The 22555-nt window shown below is 54.0% G+C and overlaps 2 protein-coding genes across 2 annotated transcripts in view; one reads left to right on the top strand and one right to left on the bottom strand.

Annotated features, from left to right (window-relative positions):
* COL27A1 (collagen type XXVII alpha 1 chain) overlaps window positions 1–4095 on the bottom strand; it is a 230945-nt gene extending 226850 nt beyond the window's left edge. The window contains exon 1 of the mRNA XM_074161391.1: window positions 3858–4095. Within this exon, the coding sequence (XP_074017492.1) occupies window positions 3858–4095 (238 nt within the window). The remainder of the gene's footprint in view (window positions 1–3857) is intronic.
* Window positions 4096–4231: 136 nt separating this feature from the next.
* The window catches only part of MEGF9 (multiple EGF like domains 9), a 55643-nt gene continuing 37319 nt past the window's right edge, over window positions 4232–22555 (top strand). The window contains exon 1 of the mRNA XM_074161390.1: window positions 4232–4538. Coding sequence (XP_074017491.1) covers window positions 4232–4538 — 307 coding nt within the window. The remainder of the gene's footprint in view (window positions 4539–22555) is intronic.

Here is a 22555-nt window from a genome sequence, read left to right as displayed (position 1 = left end):
CAGCCAGGTGGGTCTCCCGGCCTCTGCCCACCAATCCCCCCCCCCACCCCAGCAGCCGTATGCCCGCAGAGACGACTCTTCAGGCTCCGTTTTTAATTCACTCGCTTTCATTTATATTCAAATCAGAGGATAAATGTAGGCAACGCGTGCATTTCAGCTAAGGCAAGGCTGTCGTTTCAGAGCAACCACATAGAAGGTGTTTTATTTTTAAAACGCATGGAAAAAGAGCTGAAGACGCAGAGCTCTGCGCTCTTGACTGTCTTCTTGTTGCTATCATTGGCCTGGCCATGAAACCAGAAAGATTTGTAAAAATTATTTGCTTCTCAACGCACATACTGTTTACTTGGCTCCAGCAGTGAAAATAAAGCCGTGACTTCTGCTCGTGTTTTAAGCCAGTTCCTGCGACTCGTGCCCGGGTTCGCAGAGATGCTCCTGGGGATTTCGACTCTCAGCCATCTCTCTTTATTTGGTGATTTAAATGAACGATAAATGTGCTTGTGGAATCACGAAAATATTCACTGAGGAAGCGCAGCCTAAGGAATATATTGATCCCCGTTATATCAGGGCAATGCTTGAGAGGGCTCTGCAAAGGGAGGGATCACTCCTCAGGGGGGAGTCCTGCAAAGACGCACTGGGTCGGGCTTTTAAATGAAAGGTGGGAAAGTTCCCAGCATCCAGATTCACGGGCTGTGTGCCCTGACAAAACACGCAGGAGCCTCACCAATAATCCTTTGCATTTCGAGCATGATTTTTGCCCTAAAAGAAGATCCTGACGTGCTTAAAACTGACGGTGCCCTTTTTAAGCAGCCTCATGCCAACGCCTACACGTGCTGGCCAGGCTGTGACACCTCGGTCCCCACGGCAGATTTTGTGTTTCTGGTCCCTAACGACCCCAGGAGCACGTGGGAATGTCAGAACCCACTCAAGACACGTTGACTTAATGGGAGTTGTGCAGCAAAACGCTGCCGGGTGCTTTGAAAACTGAGTCTGCGGAGGGGATTCGTTCCTCCTGCATTGCAATTAATGGTAATTAAAAAAAAAAAAAAAAAAAAAAGAAAAAAGAAAAGAAAGAAAGTTTTTGTATCGTGAGTTATGCTGGGTGTCAGAATTAACATCTCATTGAATTATCAAAGCTTTCAAGCGGTGGGTGGTGGAGAGGGTGGCTTGGGGCTTGCAAATAGGTCAGAGAAAGAGCTGGTTGCTAAATATCTGATGGAAACTTTCCTCTGGGGAAGAAAATCTTGCTGATTTGATGAAATAGGAACAATTCCGGGGAGGACTTCGATACCCTCAAAAGTTATGCAAAAAAGCAGGCAGGGGGGCTGGGCTGGCTGCTGGCAACCTGGGCTCTGTGTCAGCCCTCCGCATTCCCCGAGGATCCATCCTGCTCCGACGGGCGTTTCTCACCTTCTCCTTGCGAACCAAAAACATAAAAAGAAGGGAAGTGTGACCATTCCAGCGCTGCCAGGGTGGGACGGCTTTGTGCCCTCCGCATCCCTGGCTGAATGCCCTCCAAAGCAGCCGGTGGCTTTTCGGGTGCTTGGTTTTTTTGGGGGGGGGAGAGGGGGAGGAATGGTTTGGGTCCGGAGTTCAGGGGTGCAGAGCACTTGTAACTTCTATTTGACATCAACAGGGGGAGCGGTGAGTCCTGCTGAAGCTGTCCCCGCGCAGGGCCTGGGACATGCCACCCGCATCCTCCAGCCCCTTCGCCCAGCATCTTCCATCGCCTTTCTCCAGCGTTTTTCACGCGGAGACCCCCAGCTTTGGGGTTGGTGGTGATCTCCATCAACGTGGGGATTCATCCGTTGGGGGTTTCTACCCCTGATGCCGCCAGGACGGGGTGTTACCACCGAGGCTCTGGGTTGTGTGTACCACCACCGTGGCAGAGACAGTCTATCATATTTCTGCAGCTCTTTATAATGATTCTCATGATAAGTCAGCACTGAAATAAGCCAGCTGGGCCAGATGTGCAGAAATACGCCCTGGATTTGCTTGTGATCCCACTTCCCAGGGGTGACCAGTCCTTTTCCATGGGTTCTGCTGGGATAAGGATGCCCCAAGGACCCAGACAGCATCTTCCTGTCTCCCTCCTGTGTTGGGGTGACAGCACGGGGCCCCCCGAGCATAAAGAGATGAAAGGTTGTGACGTGCTTAACTGCTCCTCCCAAGCAGAAAGGGAGAATATAATATTTTGGAAAGCAGATGAGCAGATCGGGCAGCCTGCGCTGCGTGGGCTCTCATGTCTCTGTGGGGAGCATCCCTGAGCTGGGAGACGGGCACAGGATCCATCCTTCGGCTGCTGAGGCTGCACAGCTTTTATTTAAAACTAAGGATATTTTTTTTCCTGACAACTCTTTCCTTAACAATCGTTCCTCCGCTCGGCTTCTTCCTCCCGGTTCCCATGGACAATAACCTTGTGCGAATCGCCGGAGGAGAGACTTGATCAGCAAACCATCCTCCCTTTCTGCCAGCAGTATTCCCCTCCGATCGGAGGGACTCTTGGGTCCCCGTGGGGAATGACAGGCTGACAACGATTATAAAAAGCAAATCTCAGAAGGGTTTGTCTCTGTGGGGGAAATGGCCCGGCGTAGCTGGGGAATAACAATTGTATTATTATGCAGGAATAAAGTCCCATTTATTTCTGAGAAGGGGATGGGTATGGGGGGAAGGCTAGCGAGTTATCGCAGGATAATTAGCCCACAGCAGCAGCGTTTCCCATGTAGACAACCCCTCAATATTGTGCTAGAGAAGGACTCGCAACCCAGACTGTGTGGTGGGTGACGTTGGGGCTGTCTAATCCCGAAGAGACACTTGTCCTCATCCACGGGCTCCTGCAGGAGGAAGGACGATGTAAACACTTTCCTGGCAGTGCCACGCACCTCCGGGCAGGGACGGGCAGCCGAGAGCCGCCGTGCCCCCAGTGCTCCGCGCCATCCATCTCCACACCATCCCTATGGATTGCACAGGGATGGCTGCTGCCCATTCGGCTCCGTACGGCCCACCCAGCTGCTCCGGCACGGCCCGGAGTGCGGCCACGTGCCTTTGTGTTGATCAGAGCAGCGTTTTTCCCACCGCCCAGGGCTGGCGGCGCACGCCTGCGTCTTGCTTCAACGCGTGTGAACCAGCGATCACCCAGTTGGGAACCGTAAATAATTAATATCTGTGTCACTGTGCTTCCTCCCCCCGCCGCGCTGCCGATGGCTCCTCCGGGACAAGGGGGGGTGTGTGTGTGTCGGGGGGGGCGGGATTTGGCCAAGGTGACTCCTGGCGTCTGGCCCCAGCAGGACCATGGGTGGGGGGCGGCAGGGATGCTCCCCCAGGTTTCATTGTCCTTATGGCTGGTCCCTGGGTCGCGTCTGCGCTGGGTGGGACACAGCTCCAGCCCTGACGATGAGGAGGAGCACAAAGGGGAACGGCGCTACTGTGGATGTGGGGACGGGACATGGTGGAGGTGGGGAGGGGGAGATGGGTAGAGGGGGGTGCCGTGTGTGTGTGTGTGTGGGGTGTGTGTGAAACCCCCCGACCTGCTGGACCCCCCCCCCCCGAGATCTGTACCCAAGAACAGAGGGAGCCTTGCGCTCCGGCAGGGATGGACCTGTATCCCGCTGTGCATCCCGGTGCCTTTCCCATTGTTTTGCAAAACTGGTGCGTGTGGGGAGCGGATTGAATTTATAAAAAATAAAAACAAAATTAAAAATAATAAAAATATAAAAATTTTTAAAATTAATATTACAAATATTTAATATATCTAGACATAAAAAAAGGAAGGCGAGTGACCTCCCGTCCGTGCCCCCCGGGCTGGGGGAGGGAATACGGGGGGGGGGGCTCGGTAACGGTGCTCCCCCCCCCGCCCTCACAATGCCGCACCGCCGAGCCCCCGCCGGCGCGGGACCGCCCCTCGCCGCGCCCCGCCCCTCCGCCCGCCCCCTCCGGCCGCCGATTGGCTGCGCCGCGCAGGGTGTTGGGGAAGGCGCGGCGCTGATTGGTGGCGGCGGCGGCCGAGGGGCGGGGCGGGGCGCGGCGCGGCGCTGTCAGGCGGGCCGGGGCGCGGCGGGAGCCGCCTGCGGGGCGCTGGGAGCGGCAGCGGCGCGGCATGGCCGGCTGAGGCGGGCGGGAGCCGCCGCCGCCCCGGCCCCCGCTCCCCGGCGCCGCTCCCCGGCCCCTCTCGGTGGGCGAAGGAGCGCCTGGATCAATGAATGAATGAATGAATGGCGGAGCGCCCCGCCGCAGCATGAGGCACCGGCCGAGGACCGCGCCCGGGCTCGCCCTGCTCTGCCTCGCCGCTCTCCTGGCCGCCGCCGCCGGGCTGCCCTCCAGCGCCGCGCCGCCTTCCGAGCCCGGCAGCGGCCTCGGCGGACCCGCTGAGGGCAGCCCCGTCACCGCCACGCCGGCTCGGCCCCGCGGAACCGCCGAGCCCACCCGGGGCAGCGCTCCGCCGCCGGCGCCCCCGGAGGAGGAGGAGGAGGAAGAGGCGGCAGTGGCGGAGGAAGAAGAAGAAGAAGAAGAGGAGGAGGCGGCGGCGGGCAGCGGCCCCGCAGGTGAGCGGCCCACGCGTGTCCGTGACGGGCGGGGAGGTGGCGGCGTCGGGGCCGCAGGCTGTGGCGGGGAGCGGGACGGGGCCGCCCCCTCCCTCCCTCCGGCCGGCCGGCGGACAAAGGGGCGCTGGGGGGACGGGGCGGCGGCTCCCCGGGCCCCTCCGCCGGCAGCGACCCCCGTGCGAGGCGGGAGGAGGGACCCCCGCGGTGCGGGACCCCCGGGAGCATCCCACAGCCCGGCTCTGTGTGCCCGGTGCGGGGCTGGGGCTTGGTTGGGGGGCAATGACCCCCCGGCAGGGCTCGGGGGGGGCGGTGCGAGGGTGCCCAGCGGGGCTAGTGGGGCAGCTGCACCGACCCCGAGCCGTGCCGGTGGTGTTACTGGCGTTACTGGTGTTTTTGGGGAGCAGCGGGGTGGGGGCTAGCTCTGGCTCCCCAAAGCATCCTTCACGGCAGCCATTCCCGGCGTGCACCCACGGAGGGGTTGAAGATGTGTCCTTCCCATCACCATTGCATCGGGGCAGCTTCCACACTGATGGGTGTCCACCTTGTTGGGTGTCCACCATCTCCTCCTCCACCTGCTCTTCCTCCACCACCCCATTGGACACTGGCCTCGAGCATCCCCACATCCCCAGGTGGTACCTTGGAGGCAGAGTTGCCTTCCGAGCATCAGCGCCCCCCCCTCCCCAGCATCCCACCTCCCCGTGCCCATCCCCATGTCCCACCTCCCCGTGCCGGCAGCAGAATGGGGCTGACCATCACTCGGTGTCGCTGGAGCCCATGTTCTTACCTGTACCTGGAGGCACATCCACAGCTTGGTGGGCACTGGGAAGAACCCGCACTAACGTGGTACCCCACGGGTGTGCGAGGGGAGAAAAGAGCTAATTTTTTTCTTCAGGGAAACACACACCTCGGTGCAGCCCACTCGAGGCCTGAGCCTGTCCCCGTTGCAGTTGGGGGGGGCTCGTACAGGGTTGAGGAAAGCATTATGGCTGTGGGAATAAATGGAGTTATTGATGAAGAGCGTGAGGAAGGCAGAGGCAGAGGGTGGGCTGGGGGGATGTGCTTTCGGCTGTAGGGGTGAGTGATGGTGCCGGGAGGTGAAAACACTGATGGTCTTCAAAGCTGAGGCTCCAGTTCACGTATAGATTAAGTAGACAAAACTCTGCTGGAGTCCATGGATGGAGCTTTGTCCACTTATTTTACCAGAGAACTTGGCTTCACTCTCCGTTTCCAGAGCTTTACGTTCAGACACATGCAAATGCCATAGCGCTGATTCTTTCCTTTTTTTTTTTTTGTATTTATTTTTTCTCCTTGCCTTGAAGATGTTTGGTTTAAGCGCTTTGAGCTGCTTCTAATGTGAAAGGGTTGCATTCTGCTGTTCTGGTAGCTTTAGCAGTCTGAACAAGTGGATTAATCAACCTGTGTTGTTTGGCTGGAAATATAATCAGTTGAAGGTCTGTAGTCTCTTGTTTTCAGACTTCAATTCCATTGCGGTTTCTGTTTTTACTTTCCCTGGAAGAGATAGGATGGCTTAAGATTAGGAATTGCTGATAAAGATACGGAGGGGTTGGGTTGTCTTAAAGCAAAAGCCATTTTCTCCATCGTGCCGTGATCAGACCTCGCTGGCTCAGCCCCTCACCTGGCACTGCAGCGTGGTGCCGCCCCCGGGTGACAAATGGAGGCAGGAGGGGACATACTCGTAGCCGCCCCGAGTCACGTCCAGCACGTGTTTCCCTGCCTGGCCTCGTGTGTAGTGTGTGTGTGTGTGTGTCTGTCGGTGTCAGAAGGTGTCACCTCTCCCATCTCGGGCTCCGGTGTTTTTATTGAGGGCATCCCTCTCGTATGGGCCAAGGGACACGTGTCACGCGAGGGCATTGCAAGAAGGCATGAGGTACCTGATTTAGCGATGGCTTTGGGATGCTCTTGGATGTCCATGTATGATGCTGGCGTAACCTCCTTTTGTGTCTGCTGCCACAGGAGGTGGCAGGGATGCACGTTGTGTGTCTAATCCCAGCACTGCCGTGGACCCCCCCGTGCCTCCGATGTCACTTGGGAAACAGGAGCGCTGGTGACGATAACTCTGCCCTGCCACCCCTGGGTGTGCTGAGTTTTTGTTGTGAAGGCCAGCATCACCTTTTGAAGTTTTAAAGTGCTAATTATCAATGACTAGGGCCGCTCGATCTCAAAATTGCTCTCCGGTGCCTTTATGCTGGGGGGATGGCCCGGGTAGGAACGCGGGGGCAGATTATATCTTCTCAAACGGGCTAATTTGTGATTCGTTAGCGTGGCAGGTTGGGATTAGCCCTGGCTGATGGGGAATTGCTGGTGTGTTTGTGGCTTGGGTGGGTTTTGGGGCACCCGAGGGGAGATGCTGGGCTCGGCAGCATCCCCTGCGTGGGGTGGGAGCTCGCGGGGGTGACACGGATGGGTGGCACGGCCGTGGTCTGCGTGGGAGCTGCTTTCCGTGGGGTTCCTGGGGAGCTTTTCCGTGCTGACCCCATCTGCCAGGTGCTGCTGGAGTCCTTGGCAGAGGTTTGCTCTCCAAGGGCATTAAAGCACCAAAGGCACAGAAAAGCCAGTGGGCACCGTGGGTTTAGCTGAAACCCTCCTTTTGCTTTAATTCCAGCGTGTTTTCAGCATCGCTTTTCCAATCCAGTAGGTAATTAGTGCATTATATGCTTTGTTGCATGAAACAAACGAACCTTTTCTCACGCCCGTTATTAGAAAGGCTTCCTTGGCCCTCATGGCATTGTTACTGATAAGAAATTGGTGTGAGAGTCCCCGCGTTCGGTGTCTGTTCAGCGCTGCCAAGCTTTAAATTCTGCCTTCAGTGCGTTTTTCTCCTTCTGATTTAAGAAGCACTTCAGCTGCCCGCGTGCTCCGCTCTCATTCCCTTCCCTTTCCCAGCTCCGCGATGTTTATTTTTCTTTCCAAGCCTGTGATCATGGCAAAATCCCGGATTTTGTTTTTAAGAGAAGTAAATTGCTAATCCTCCTGTTTGTGGAGACAAGCTTAGAAGTATCCCCTGCCTTATCGCCAAAGCCTCCGACACCCGCCGTGGAGGCTCTTCCTTTTATACAAAATACTCTCGTTTTAAAGCAAAAGCTGGAGCTTTGCTGACTTGAGGATGGCTGCTCGGTGCTGGAGCAGAGATGCTGTGGCCACCATAGTCCTGGTTGGACTTTGCCTGCCTGAAGGACAAAACTTCTCCATTCTCCCCGTTTCTGTAGGGCGGTGTTGAACAGTATGGGTCTCTCTGAAGGACGTGTTGTTCTGACTCTTTTCCAGCACCACGTGCAGCAGATGGGTGGGCTGAAAAGCCCAAAGCTCCTTGCACAGCCTGGCTGTCCCCATGCCGTGGCTGGGCCAGCAGAAGAGCTGCACCCAGACCTTGGTTTTAGGCATCTTTAGACTGGAATAAGTGTTTCAGGTCTTGAAAGCTGTTGCCTTCTCTCCTCCTTGCTGTTTCTTTTGGTGTTCCACCTGGTTTCCTGGCTTGTCAGGTCCCAGATGTGGCCCTGAGTCTGGCTCCTCACCTCTGCATCTCACGGGAGGGGATGATGACCAGTTTCTGCTGCAACCACAGGGCAGGAAATGCAGGTGGCTGGGTGGCTCGGAGCAGTTCAACCACGGGAAGGCGTCCCGTGCCGCTGCGGAAATGGGTGACAGCTGAGTCAGGGCGTGCAGTGATGGGTCTGGTGGGTCTCCAGCTGTGGGGCCATCTCTTGCTGGGGTGCTCGCAGCCCAGATGGAGGAGGTGCAGCCAGAACCCCATTATGGGTGGTGGCAGTACCGTTGGGTGGGATTAGCCGATGGGTTTAGCTTGGAAAGAGGAGCCTCACAAATCCCTGGAGGGGTTGGGGTGGCCTGGATAATTGGCTGGGTGCAGGTGAGAGGTGACAGGGTGAGGAGTGGACCTGGTGGTGAGTGCTGGCTTCATTTCTTCATCATCCAACTGGAGAAGTGGAGGGGTTTGCTCTTGTGATGGGTGTGTGGAGAAAGGTCCATGCGCTCTGTGGGGGCAGGAGACACCATGGGGACAGGTCTTCTGGAGATGTCCCTACAGCTCCAGCAGTGGTGTTGTAGGGGGAAGAGTTTGGGTCCAAGGCATGGAGTCATCAATATCAAAGAGTTTGGTCAAAGCCATGGAGCCATCAACAGCCAGACCCTGCTGTGCTCCTCAAAGGGTTGGGAGCCCTCAAACCCTGGTGGGACAGAAACAGCCAAGTTGTCGATGGCGGTTTGGGGATATCTTACCAGTGCTGGTCCCTTTTGTAGCTCTGGGTGACTCCTTCCCCCCATCCAGACGTTAGCCCCTCACTAGAGGTCTTCCCACCCAAGTTTGCCCAGCGGTCAGCTTTTTCCCCACTCTCGGGGTGACACAGGACTCTCAGCTGCGTGTAAATGTTTAATGCCCGTGCAGCAGCTGGGTTTCCATGGCTGGGGCTGAGCAGTGGGTGAGGCTGGATGTTTGCAGGGTACTTCTGCAGCCTTAAATCTCCATCTCCTTAGGTGCAAGCCCAGGTCCTGCCCTGCGGCGCTGGGCTCGTACCCCCTGAATGCCCCATAGCCAACGGGGGCTGGGGAGGGCGAGCTGGGGCTGTTCTGCTCATCGCTTGGGAAGGCAGCTTAAGCCTTCCTCGTTTGAGGGCTCGGGATTGTGTTCAATGTGGTTACCGAGATAACTTGCTTTCAAGATGTCAGCGGGATTTAAATTATTTTTTTTTTTTTTTAAAGAAATGGAAATTAAGTTGTAGACTTGAAGGCTGAGAATCGGGAATATAGCTGTGCTACTTGGGGTCGCTATGGGAGCAGCCAGGGCAGAGAGAACCCTTTTTTTTTTCAATCAAGTAATAAATTGTGAGGTTTGTATCTTTGAGCTTAAAATAAAGGGATGTTGCCCACAGCAGAAAATGTCACTCCCTTGCCTTCCTCCCTGCCTCCACGCTCCCGTCTGAGTCATCCTTGAATCAGATGCATCCAACTGTCCTGACTCAAGATTTTGAGATTCTTGGCCTTGAGTGATGCTCGTAAAAATCGGGATGTTTCTAGGAGGATCTACAGAGCATCCAAGGTCTTGTTTGTCAGCTCCCCTTCTCAGGGAGCGGCGCTGGGGTTTTGCTTTATTTCTTTTAAGGGACAGCTGAGATTGAGACGTCGTCACATCTCTGAGCTGCCACTTGGAAAATACCACATGTAAAGTGGGACCGCTGCTGTGTGTCGCGGTTATTTATCTGGCGGCCCTTGGTAATACCCAAACACCAGCCTGTGGGGAGGCAAAGTTGCCGAAACACCAACTAAAGTGGTTTTCCGGGAGCTTGTGGTGGGCAGGAGGTGTTCCAGCCCCATTTGCCGCTGCCAGTGGTTCTCTGGGCTCTGCGAGGGTGGCTGTGGTCCCCAGGGGCTGGGACAGTCAGGGTCAGGGTGCTGGAGAATGACCTGGGGGGGACTCTCACAACCCAGATGGGGGTTTGCATGGGCTGCAGAGGTTATACCTGTCCAAACAGCTGGGAAATGTGTGGACGAGCGTGGGATGGGCTTCCTGGCCAGTGGCTGGTGTTACCCTTGGAGCATCCTGCTGGGGGGTAGGGGGACCCTACCTCTTCCCAGGGAGGATCCTTGGGCTTCATCCTGCCTGGCATGGACCAGGCTGTGCTGGAGGGGAAAGTACCACCACAATTGGGTTGGAACAAGATGCTCTTTAAGGTCCTTTCCAACCCAAACCATCCTACGATTCTATGAATTAAGGAGGGATGGTCCTGGGCCAGCAGCAGAGCCTGTCTCATGGGCCACGCTGAGGTGTAACCCCAGGGCTCAATAACTGCATCCCGGAGGGGACTGTGGTCCTTGGAGGTGGCTGCAGCATCTCGGGCTCTACCCAGATGGGTGATGGTGATGGTGGGCATCGAGCGGGTACCCGAGCCTGTCCACACCAGCCGTGCGCGGGTGAGCACCATGAGAACATCCAGGACTTCCCACACCCCGTGGCTGTGGGCAGAGAAGCACAGAACAAGCCGTCCCTGAGGAACAGAGGCCCCGGACGCCAGTCTGCTGAAGTCAGGGGAAATATTTCAGAGGGTTTGTTGTGTTTTGGTTGGTTTTTTTTTTTTTGACAAGAGCCCGTGGCCTATAAATACACGGGGCGAAGTCGTGGTGCTTCTGCTGGTACTTGCCGAGCCATGGCCAGCTGACTGTGGGGAAGAGCTGCTGTGGAGCCGAGGTGCTCGCCGGGGCTTCCAAAAAGCGGCCGAGATCTTCGCAGTGGTGCCATGCATCTGCTGGCGTCAGAAATAAACTCGTGCCTGTGCTGGGTGCCGAAGGCAGGGATTTCTCTTTGCAGCCATCTGGCTGGAAGGGAAGGCTCGGCTCCTTCTGCCGTGCTTCTGACACTCACTTAAAATAAACTCCCCCCCCCCCCCAAAAAAAAAAAAAAAAAATTAATGTGGATGAGGTGGGTTGCTGAGACTTCACTGAGCTCCTAAGTGAGGTTGGAGCAAGGGTTTGGGGTGGCTTCAGAGGTCCTGGAAGCGCTGGGCTCTGCTGCCCCGGCTGGTGCTGTGTGTCTGAGCTCCACAGGGCTGCCCTGTGCGGCGAGGCATCGCACGGGGAGCCGGGGGGGCAAAGTCTGGCACTTCCTAATTGGTTGGGGATATTAATATGTTTTTACGAGCTAAAGGCTAGATTGCAATCTAGCCATCTGCCCTGCCTTCGGGGGGGTTCGTGTGGCTCCACCACCCCAGGAGAGCAGGGTCGGCTGCAATTCAGTCTCATTAAACTGGCTGAAAACCAGGGTTTCTGCTTCACAGGAAATTATTTGCTTTTTTTAAAATTTGACTTTTTGGCTTGGGTCAGACTGAAAGAAAATGGTGGTTCTTGTATTGCACCTGCTTAGGCTGGAGCATCCCGTGCCTTGAGTCTGCCCTGTACGATCAAGGTCCTTGTTGCATTTGGGGCTAAATCCATCCCCAGTGTCTAGCTGGGGGCTACTGGGGGGAAGTGCTCCCAAAATCCCAGCAGGGCTTGTGTGGAGAGGTCTTTATTGGATTAAAGCTTGTTGCTCTGGAAGCGTTTTGAACAAGACATTCTTAAACTGAAAGAGGGGAGATTTAGGTTAGATCTCAGGAAGAAATTCTTCACGCTGAGGGTGGTGAGACCCTGGCCCAGGTTGCCCAGAGAAGCTGTGGATGCCCCATCCCTGGAGGGGTTCAAGGCCAGGCTGGACGGGGCTTTGGGCATCCTGGTCTGGTGGGAGGTGTCCCTGCCCATGGCAGGGGGGTGGAACTGGATGATCTTTAAGGTCCCTTCCAACCCAAACCAGTCTGTGATTCTATGACTTGGGATAATTGAACCCCATTGGTTTGGACAGAACTTTTTCTCCCTCTGTTTCAGTAGGAAACTTCCAGACAGTGCTGGTCCTGGCTTCTCCACAGCTGCCCCTCCCGGAGGAGCAGTGGAGGGTGTCACCTCTGCTGATGGAGCTCCTCTACCTCTTTCTTCAGAGCCAGGGATGCTGGAAAAAAAAAGTGGTCCAGCTTCTTCTACATCCCAGCCGAGCGGGTCCTGGCCAGCCTGGCTGTGTCCTCTTGTTTTCACCAGCTATTTCATAAAGGCAGTGGATGGGGGGGGGGGGGGGGGCATGCTGGGTTCACGTGGTGTTTCTGGATTGCGCCTTGCTGCCTGCAAAGAATAGACTGTCTAAACACGCTGCCGAGCGCTAATCGGCCAGCGATGGTTTGAGCCGCCCGAAGCGGCTCTTTTGTTGGAGGCTGAATTCCTCCCCTGCCTGATGCTCGTCTGCATCTTCCCATGCAAAATTCCTATCGCCCTTCGTCACCCGAAACGCAGTGGGGTCGTGATGGCGGGCAGGCGTCGTGCTCGGCAATAGCTCTGCTCAACCCCCTTCTGCACTTTTATTCCCTTCCCTCTGGAAAAGATTTTTGGGGTCTCTGCTTCTGCTGCATACACACACAGCTCCTAATTCAGTAAATGAGGAGCCTCCCTGGGGCTGCATGAACTAAAGCGAAGCCTTAGTTTGGTCTTGTGCTGCTTAATGTAGGGTTTTTGGTTGGTTTTTTTTTTTTTTTTAGTTTTTTTTTTTTTCCTGAACACCTGCTGTATGAATTAAAATTTGCCTTGTAAATGTAACCGATTCAGAGTCTAAGCATGAAAGATGGGCGTTTGCTTTTCGCCTGGAAAGAGAAAAAAGCAAAACCTCGAAGGTTTTTGCTCTTGAGGCAGCTCGGCCGCAAAACCAGGGAGAAACCCCAAGTCGCTCTTTCTACCATTTTTAATTCCGTTGCCCCCTGTCCTTATAAATGAGCCACCAGAAGCATGACGAGGCAAGCATCTCTGCTATTTATAGCTCGTGCTGCTCCACATGCCTGCTTTAAAAATCAGCAGCTAAATGGCTCTGCAGCCTTTCAGCAAAAGACTTAATGACACAGGCATTTTATATGCACGGGGAGATGCTGTGGTGGTGGTGGTGGTGATGCCTCCACCCCTGAGCAGAGGGGATGGTTTCTGCACTGGGGATATTTCTGCTGGGCGGATGGAGCCCCTCCAAGCCTTGCTTTGCCTCTGGGGAAGGGGTTCTGGATCCATCTGACCCCCCCCTCTCCCAGGGCTTGCCCCTGTACCAGCCAACACCATTCAGCCCCGAGATGGGACTGGTACCACTGGGGGTGCTCCTGGTCCTCCCACCTCTTCCCTTCACCTTGGCTCTCTGGGGTGGTTATCACTAGACAACACATACATTGATATTCCCCAAGCTTTAAAAAAAAAATATATATATTTTGAAGCTGCTTTAACTCTTTCCTTTTTTTTTTTCTTTTTTTTTTTTTCCCCTCTTTGTGGCATCACCTCTGTATAATTAAGAGGCTGCCGGTAACCTTTACCCGTTTAACTGGTCATGCCACTTCTCAGATGAATATTCTTTATTCCTGGCAAATTATGCTGCCGCAGTTTTCAGGCAGCTTTACTCTATTTTGACTGACTGGCTGACTATATTAACTGATAGTGCTGCTTGGGCTGCTTTGATCCTGTATTATTTATGGAAATGATGGCATATAACTCTGCGTAGCTGATTAATGCTGCATGTATTTTTAATGTGCTAGTTCTACTGTTTGATCTGTGCTAAATGATTATTCTCTGATGTGTTCCTGGGTTCATTTTGGTTCTTTATGAAAAGGATATTGAAATGGACTGTTTGTTTTGTTGCCTTTTTTTTTTTTTCTTTCTCCCAGTGGTCTCATCTTGCGCTGGTTTTTAAGCTTTCACAGATCGTTTTCCCGAGCATGGCTCTGCCGCTATCACGCGGGGCGTTTATTACTATTAATTTGAGTGTTTCGTTGGTGGCATTACTCTAAATTCATCGCTCTGTGCGCAGCTGTTTGAAATCTCTTGGAGCTACGAGGTGGAAGAACAACCATTGAGGTGATGCTCGAGTCTTCCTCCTGTGCGATTGCTGAGTCTACCTTGACTTCAGCGAGGCTTTTGACACAGTCTCCCACAGCATCCTCATAGGTAAGCTTAGGAAGTGTGGATTAGAGGAATGGACAGTGAGGTGGATTGAAAACTGCCTGAAAGACAGAGCTCAGAGGCTTGTTATTAAGGGCACAGAATCTAGTTGGAGGTCTGTTAACAAGTGGAGTCCCCCAGGGGTCAGTACTGGGTCCAGTCCTCTTCAATATATTCATCAATGACCTGGATGAGGGGATGGAGTGTACCCTCAGCAAGTTTGCTGACAATACAAAACTGGGAGGGGTCGTTGACGTGATGGAGGGCTGTGCTGCCACACAGCAAGACCTGGACAGGCTGGAGAGCTGGGCAGAGGGGAACCTGATGAACTTCAATAAAGGCAAGCGTAGGGTCCTGCACCTGGGGAGGAATAAACCCATGCACCAGGACAGGTGACACCCCCCCAGGTGGGGGCTGACCTGCTGGAGAGCAGCTCTGAGGAGAAAGACCTGGTGGATAATAGGATGACTACGAGCCAGCAATGTGCCCTTGTGGCCAAGAAGGCCAATGGCATCCCGGAGTGCATCAAGAAGAGTGTGACCAGCAGGTCGAGAGAGGATATCCTGCCCCTCTACTCTGCCCTGGTGAGGCCCCATCTGGAGTCCTGTGTCCAGTTCTGGGCTCCCCAGTTCAAGAAGGACAGGGAACTGCTGGAGAGGGTACAGCAGAGGGCTACAAAGATGATGAGGGGCCTGGAGCATCTCTCTTACAAGGAGAGGCTGAGGGACTTGGGTCCTTTTAGTCTGGAGAAGACTGAGGGGGGATGTGATCAACACCTATAAATACTTAAAGGGTGGGTGTCAGGAGGATGGGGCCAGGCTTTTTTCAGTGGTGCCCAGTGACAGGACAAGAGGAAATGGGCACAAACTTGAATATAAGAAGTTCCACCTAAACATGAGGAGGAACTTCTTTACATTGAGGGTGGCAGAGCTCTGGAAGAGGCTGCCCGGGGAGGTGGTGGAGTCTCTGTCTCTGGAGACATTCAAAACCCGCCTGGACACGTTTCTGTGCAACCTGCTCTGGGTGGACCTGCTTTGGCAGGGGGGGTTGGACTAGATCTCCAGAGGTCCCTTCCAACCCCATGTGATTCTGTGAATTCAAGCTCGGCTGTGACTCAGGTCCAGCGACATCTGAGTGAGGAAGAAACCTGTCTAAATTGGAGGGGGTATAATTAATATTTTCTGTGGCCCATCACAGGATGGCTGGGACCGGTCAATATTAAGAAAATGACTTTAATTGCCAGGGAGGTGTGTGCTCGACCAGCAGCTTCCTCCTCCGCAGTGGGAGATGTGGTCGTGGTTGGGGTGGGACTGGTGGGCGAAGGCGGTGTTTCATCCCGGGAAACACCCGTCGCATCCTGTGGCTCATCCCGTGGCGCGCACGGCACGTGTGGCGCTCCTGGCATTGCCGTTAGGGAGGGAGTTTGACGTCCTTCATCCCTCCTCCAAAATCCTTCCCCATCGCCAGACGTGGCCAACGGGGTGGAAACCAGGAGGTCGTTCCAGGAGGACCATCTGTGAGCTGGAGGATCAGCATTTCCCTTCCCTGGGGGCAAAACAGAGGAAGGGGGGAAGTTGTTTATTTTTTATTTTTTTTTTAAATTTTTTTTCCTCTGCCTTTTATAACACCTGCTTATTTTCATGGTACAGGCAAGGGTTGTCTCCTAACCCCATGGTCAGACACACCTTCTCCCCTGGGCGCACTGTGCTCCAGCAACAACAGGTTTGCGAGGATGCTTTCATGACCAGCGCTGCAAAAACGCAAAGCAATACTAGCTGAAAATCTTTAAAGGAAGGCTTTTTTTTTTTTTTTCCCCTCCTCTGAACAGGGCTTTTTGTCAAGGTCAGCAAAATATCTATCTTTCTGCAAAAGATCCCTTTTCCTTTATTGGACTTTTCCATTGGAAACAGTTTAAACTTGACATTTTGTTCCCTCCCTCCAAATCTTTCAAAGCTCCTTGTTCCGTGAAGAACTTCAATAATTCATTTTCCTCCTGCCCTCTAGCTCAGAAGAGATATATAGAAATATATGTATATATTATAATATATATATTTTTTATATATTTTTTTTTTTTTTTTTCTCTTGGCTGTAACTCTTGCCTTTTGTCATCAGGAACAAAGCAAACATTCTAGACTGTTTTCTGGTGTTCATTCCCTGCCCCAAACCAGAGATGTGCCAACCTGATCCCTGCAGCGAGCCAGATATTGGGGGGGGGGCGGAAATCAGGAGGGATGCACCGCGTCGGGCGCCGAGGGAACAGGCAGGATTTTTGGATACGGCTCCTCCAAAGCCAGTTGCTTCCCCGAAACACGTCTGGCTTGCAGACGCGTGAGTAATGGGGCAGAGACACCCCACCTCGGCAGGGCGGCTGGATGGAGGAGGGCACGGTGCCATGCCCGACGCCTGCGGAAGGCTGGGGGGTGTGTGTGTGTGTGTGTATGTGTGTCTCTCTGCACCCCTTCCTACCCCACACTGCAGCCCTGGGGGGGGGGGGGGGGCGTGGGTGCAATTAGGACCCCGGGACATCCAGAGAAGGTGGAGAATCTGCTCCAGGTTGTTCATCGAAACAAAAAGAGTTATTTAAATTCAAGCGGAGCGCCCCGAGACCTGTCGGCTCTTGCCCGGGCTGGGTGGTTGCTCACTTTGTGCCAATGCAGGAGATGTCTTCCCCGGAACCTCCCCATCCCCTTCATGCTTTGCCCTTCCCTGCCAGTGTCAGTTGGGTTTTTTCCCAGTCCCAGTGCTTGAAGAAGGATCTGGGGGGATTTCCCTTGGTTTTAAGCACCCTGGGTGACTTGGACGCGAGCACAGCCCTTCCATCTCCCGGCGCTCCCCTCCCTGTGAACATCCACGTCCTGTTAAGATCTGTCTTGTGGGGTTTTCCAGCAATGTCCCCAGTTCCCAGGCAGGGCTGGGTGTCCCCCCATTTGGGTCGGGGGGAGCCGGTGGACTGGGTGGCATCGCCGCGTCTCGCACAGCATCCCCCCCTGGTGAGGGACCAGCCGGCGCAGGGAGCAGATGGGGAGGTGGAGCCGGGCTGCTCAGCTGCGTTTGCAGGCTCCGATAAAGCAAAAGTGACGTAGAAAACTAAATACCTGTTATCGGAGAAAAGCAAACAGAAACTCCACCTGCCTCCAGCCTTTCTCCCTTCAAGGGCAGGCTGCACGCCCGGCGTGGAGCTCCCCGTAGAAGTTGTTTTATCATTAACCTGCTTGCTTTGGCTTGGCTGTGTTGTTGAGAAATCCAAGCTTGACTCCAGATGATGAATGACAAACATTTGTCTGGGCTTAACTATTTTATTCTGAGTAGTTTGTTGGTTTTTTTTTTTCCTCCTGGAAGTTTACAGTAAGTTGTAGACGACGTGCCCTTTGACGTGGATTAGCGCTGACGCCTGGCAGTTGGATCTTCCCATCCTTTTCACATCTCGGTTGTTTCTTTTCAAGGGAGGCTTTTGTGCATGTCTAATCCATTTAAAATGAAAAATAAACAAGAAACGGACTGATCCCTGAAGGGGTAGTTGGGTATGAGGGCGGTGCTGGCTTCCTTGCAGAAGGCGGTGAGCGTTGGGGTGGGATGGAGGGAGCGAGTGTCCCACCATGCCCCCATGGGACAGGCTGCCCAGGAGAGAGGGCCTTTCCCCCCAGCACCCCAGTTCATAGATTCATAGATTGGTCCAGGCTGGAAGGGACCTCCAAAGGTCATCTAGTCCGACCTTCTCGCAGTCAGCAGGGACACCCCCAACTAGATGAGGTTGCCCAGGGCCTCGTCGAGCTTCACCTTGAATATCTCAAGGGAAGGGCCCTCAACCACCTCCCTGGACAACCTGTTCCAGTGTTCCACCACCCTCATGGTAAAGAACTTTTTCCTAATATCCAATCTAAATCTCCCCTTCTCCAACTTAAAACCATTGCCCCTCGTCCTGTCACTGCAGGCCTTTGTAAACAGACCCTCCCCAGCCTTCCTGTAGCCCCCCTCAGGTACTGGAAGGTTGCTATTAGGTCTCCCTGGAGCCTCCTCTTCTCCAGGCTGAACAACCCCAGCTCCCTCAGCCTGTCCTCATAGCAGAGGTGCTCCAACCAATTCAAACCAAGTTTGGTGTTGGGAGCAATGGCTGGCACCAATTTTTGGTTTACAGACCTTTCAAAAGCTTTCCAGTAGGTGCGTGGATGGTGAGTTCAACCTTGTGGGCTGGGGAATGGGTGCTTTCCTCTCTCTGTTCCACCACCCATCACTTTGTGATCCCTCTCAGGGACCTCCCTTGTGCCTACTGTCGTGTGCGAATGTGAGCTAGGTGTTCCTTGTCCCCTGTGAGCTAGATGTCCCCTGCTTTAGAGCCGATACCTCTCCCACTTATTATATATATATGTTTAATACCAGGTGACAGAATCATAGAATTGTCTAGGTTGGAAAGGACCTTTAAGATCATCTCGTCCAACCATCAACCAAACTCTGATAAAAACAAAAAAACCCTCCACATTATTTAATAGTGTGTGCAATATTGGCCATATTGAACTAAACCTCCCTGTGCGTTGTCATGTCGGGTACTTGGAGCTGCCCTGGATTTGGCAGGATTTGGGATGCCCCTTTGCAGATGGGACTCGGATGCTCTTTGTGCCGGGTTTCTCTTGGGCAGCAGAGCTGGTGGAAGAGGAGGCACCGCTGCTGCTGCTCCTCCTCCTCCTCCTCCCGGCCTTTTGCAGGGGTGTTGCAATGCCAAAACAGTCATTATAAAGCCCTCAAAAATGGCGAAATGGTCAGGATAGAAATGTCAACAAACCTCTTCTGGCTGACCCACCGGCTACGGAGGAAGCTCTGTGGTTTTGAGCGTTCTCTTTGACTTGGGATCGGGCTTGTTTTTGCCAACCCAAAACTGAGCGCGCTGCCTTTGTGCCGAGGGTAGTTCTCCCTTGGGGGTGCCCTCCCGGTTGCTGCAGGGATCTGAGCCTGCAGATGAGGAGTTTGGGCTCAGGCTGGGGCTTAGCCGGGTGCCTGAGCTGTGGGTGACATGGGGATGTCCCAACCCCTTCTGCCCGGCTGCCTCCCTCTTCCCCGTCATGCTTCCAAGGGCTTTGCCTGTTTAAAGAGGATTTAGCCGTTCTGCAGTACGGGGCTGCTCCCGGTTGTACTCTGCTGCTGGGGATGGCCCAGTGTTCATCATGAAGGTTTCAGAGAGTTGGCTTAGGCTTTAAGTCCCTGTTTATTTGTGGTTGCTGAACTCAGTGCTGTTTAATGGAAACATTTTCCTTTTGAAGGTGAACTATTGCTAGAAACAACTGCAGGCAATACCTCGCGGCTGAGGCAGGAGCCAGGGCTGGGTCATAGAATCACAGAGTCATTCAGGCTGGAAAAAGACCCTCGGGATCATCGAATCCAACCATCACCCCTACTCTACAAAGTTCTCCCCTACACCATATCCCCCAACACCGCAACTAAAGCGACTGTGGCGGATGGAGCTGCGGCGTCCGTCAGTGTCGGCAGCAGCGCCGTGACTAAGGAGAGAGAAATTAAAAGCCGATGTGCAGCCCTGATTGAGGTCATTAATCTGCTGGAGGGTTTAAAGCAAAGGTGAGTGGGAGGCAGTGGCAGCCCTCAGCAATCCCCCGTGCCGTGGATTTGTCCTCTCTAAATTTATGCCACGGCTGCAGGTGATGGAGAAAGGGTTGGAGCGTGGCTCGGATGCACCACGATGTCCCCTGTCCCTGTCTGCTCCCACGGCAGCATGTTCCCGGGGGACGATATCGGATCTGCTGCAGCTCCATCCTCCCGGCGATAAGGGATGGCTTTCTCTGTCCAGGTGTCTTTTTCCGTGACGTGCCCTGGTCCCGTATCAGTTCCCTCTTTGAGAGCTCAACTTCTCCTCCGTGGATTTGCCAGCAAATTTCCTCTCGTTGCAGGATCTGCAGCCCCAGTTTGGCCGATGCCGGATGAAAGCAGAGGTGAAACAAGTTCTCAAAGGGGGAATTAAATCACCCGATGCGAGCTGGGAGTAAATGCATCACCGTGTCCCGTGCAAAGCGCATCTGGGCAGGCACAAGGTTGCGTTATAAAATACGGGAATAAAACTGAAGGAGCGGGGAACCTCTCTTCCCAGCTGGGAAAGTGTTTTCCTTGCCCTGTCCCGGCAGCTCTCCCTGCTTGCAGCACGTTATAACTTACAACTCCTCGTCTGGCAAGAGTTGCGGTAACTCCAAATTGGCCCATGGGGCTGTATCGTCATAGCCTGGAAACAGGACTCAAATGGCAAAACCTGCCCGAAACCAGTTGTGATTACTCATGCTTCGTGCTATCCCTCTCCCCGGCTGGAGTTTCTGCGATGGTAATTCCGCTTATTAAGCAAGGAGACAAAACACCTTTATTAAACTTGGAACCCAGCTCAGGAGCAACGAGAGAACCAGGACTCGCTGGCTTCAAACCATCAAAAGGTTTTCTTCTCTTCAAGTTCCCTCTCCCTTCCTCTGCATGGCCTTTAAAGGGAACGAGAGGGGAAGAAAGATACTTTGCTGTTTGTGGTGAATGAAAGCCTGCATTTAAATATGTTTGTTTAGAGTAGGAAAAAAAATTAGGGAAGTGTGTCGGGAAAGAATCCTGTGATGTTGGGGCTTCACTTGACCTCCAAGCTTGGAAATGCAATGAGCCGAGGTGGATGGGGGTCTTGGCTCAGATCTGTAAAGCTTCTTTTTATTGACACTTTCAATAAGTGTTTATCAACGCTGTGGCTGAAAGAAGCCTTTGTTAATGGGTCTGTCCCTTCGCTGCATCGGTGGAGGAGCTGAATCTTAAAAGGAATTGCCCTGGGCACCTGCTGGAGTTACTGGTGAAAGCTTTCATTCCAGATTTTCTCCATGGGCTTAAACATAAAATAGCCTAAACCCCTCCAAAGCAACTCTGCCCTGTCTTCTGCCTTAGAAAAGCAAAAAAAAAAAAAAAACCAAGAAAAAAGTTGTAAAAATGCCTCTTGCTGCCTGTGTGCAGAGCTGTGCGTGGTGGCCCCCTGTCCCGTGTTGGCGGAGAGCATCACTTCATGCTAAACCAGCTGAGAAGATGTGCAGGAGCCCCTTCAGCAGTTTTGCCTTGGAAGGGTCTAAAGAGAGTTGCTGACGTTGTTGGCTTGTGTTCATTTTGATGGCCATGGCCGTCCTGCCATGGAGACAGAGATGAGGGAGGGCTGCTCTGAAGGAGCTGGATGGAGAGAAGGGGTTGTGATCCATCATGGAAACACTCACGCAATTATCCGGTGACATGGGGGCCCATCTGCTTGGTCCCATGGTCCGCAGGGTGCATTGGAGGAGCAGGTCCTGCCCCGAGGTGGGGCTCAGGATCTGACCTTGCTTCTTGTCTTGCAGGAGGGGGAAGGATGTCTTGCAGGATGGCCCCCTTGGTCCATCTTCAGCTTCTTAGGTCTCCCTTTGAAGGCATCTCTCATCTTGGGGAATTGTTAGAGCAGTTTAAAAAGCTCTCCTGCTCGCTCAGAGAGAAACCTGGGCATGAGGCTTGTGCTGCCCTAGAAGGTGATGGCCTTCTCCAGAGGTCGTGCATGCCCCAGAGCTGGCTGGGTGGCCCTGGCAGCCCTCTGAGGGAGCACCTGCTGCTTCCAGGAGATGCAGAGCTCCTCTGCCTCTCGCCAACGCCTGGCTGGGGGAGGATGTGGTTCCCAGCATTTTTGTACTGAGTTATGGATTGACTGCCCACCTGCGCCATTGCTGTTACCATCTCCACGCTTTTCTTCTGTGTGCTCTCCCAGGGAAAGAGAGACTGCTTTAAACAAGAAAGAAAGGAAAAGAATGGCTTCTTGCCACATCCACCTTACATTGGACCGAGCTTTGGTAACTCTGCCTGGTGTCAGTGGCCAGGGAAAGCTGCAGCTCCCTTTGTTTGTTGATGGAGCACCTGGTTACGCCATGGCTACACCTGCTGTAAAGAAATTGGGTTATGTCTTTGCTGGGAAAGAGAGATGCATTTTGCAGTGAGATCAGCCAGGTGTATTTGCCACCTCACCATGAAACCTCCCCAGGGGTCCAAGCTCTGCAGCTCGTACCAGCGTACCTTTGTGGAGGGATGTAGGCTGTCACGGTCCCCAGCGGTCACCTCCCTTGGGTTTCCACCACAGCAGCTGAGGGTGCTGAAGCAGATGCATTATCACCTGCTCTATGACTTCTGTGCTAAGCAAAACATGGCTTTACAGCAGCCTGAACTTGGCCACTGCCTTTTCTCCTCGAAGGGACTGTGAGGACACCCTTGGACCTGGGGCAGCGATGGCCTGGAGATGTGAGACCCACTTAGATCTCTAGTGAGGAGTTCAGCGGGTGCTCAGCACTGAGCTGGGTCCAGGGTGGTCTAGAAAGAGGAGGCTGGAGGTCCCAGCTGGTCCTGCTGAAGCTGAATCTGACCCTGAGAGCACCAGGAGTTAATTGCGGTGACTCAGGAGAAGAGAAGCTGCTGCAGGCGCTGTCAGCAGGCAAGGTCCAGAGGGGACCAGGCTTTCGGGAGGCTGCACGCCTGGCAGC

The sequence above is a fragment of the Numenius arquata genome, chromosome 19 (genome assembly GCF_964106895.1).
Source record: "Numenius arquata chromosome 19, bNumArq3.hap1.1, whole genome shotgun sequence".
In the NCBI taxonomy this organism is placed as follows: Eukaryota; Metazoa; Chordata; class Aves; order Charadriiformes; family Scolopacidae; genus Numenius; species Numenius arquata.
The sequence above is the reverse complement of the archived record's forward strand: the minus strand, read 5'-3'. Positions and strand labels throughout refer to the sequence as shown.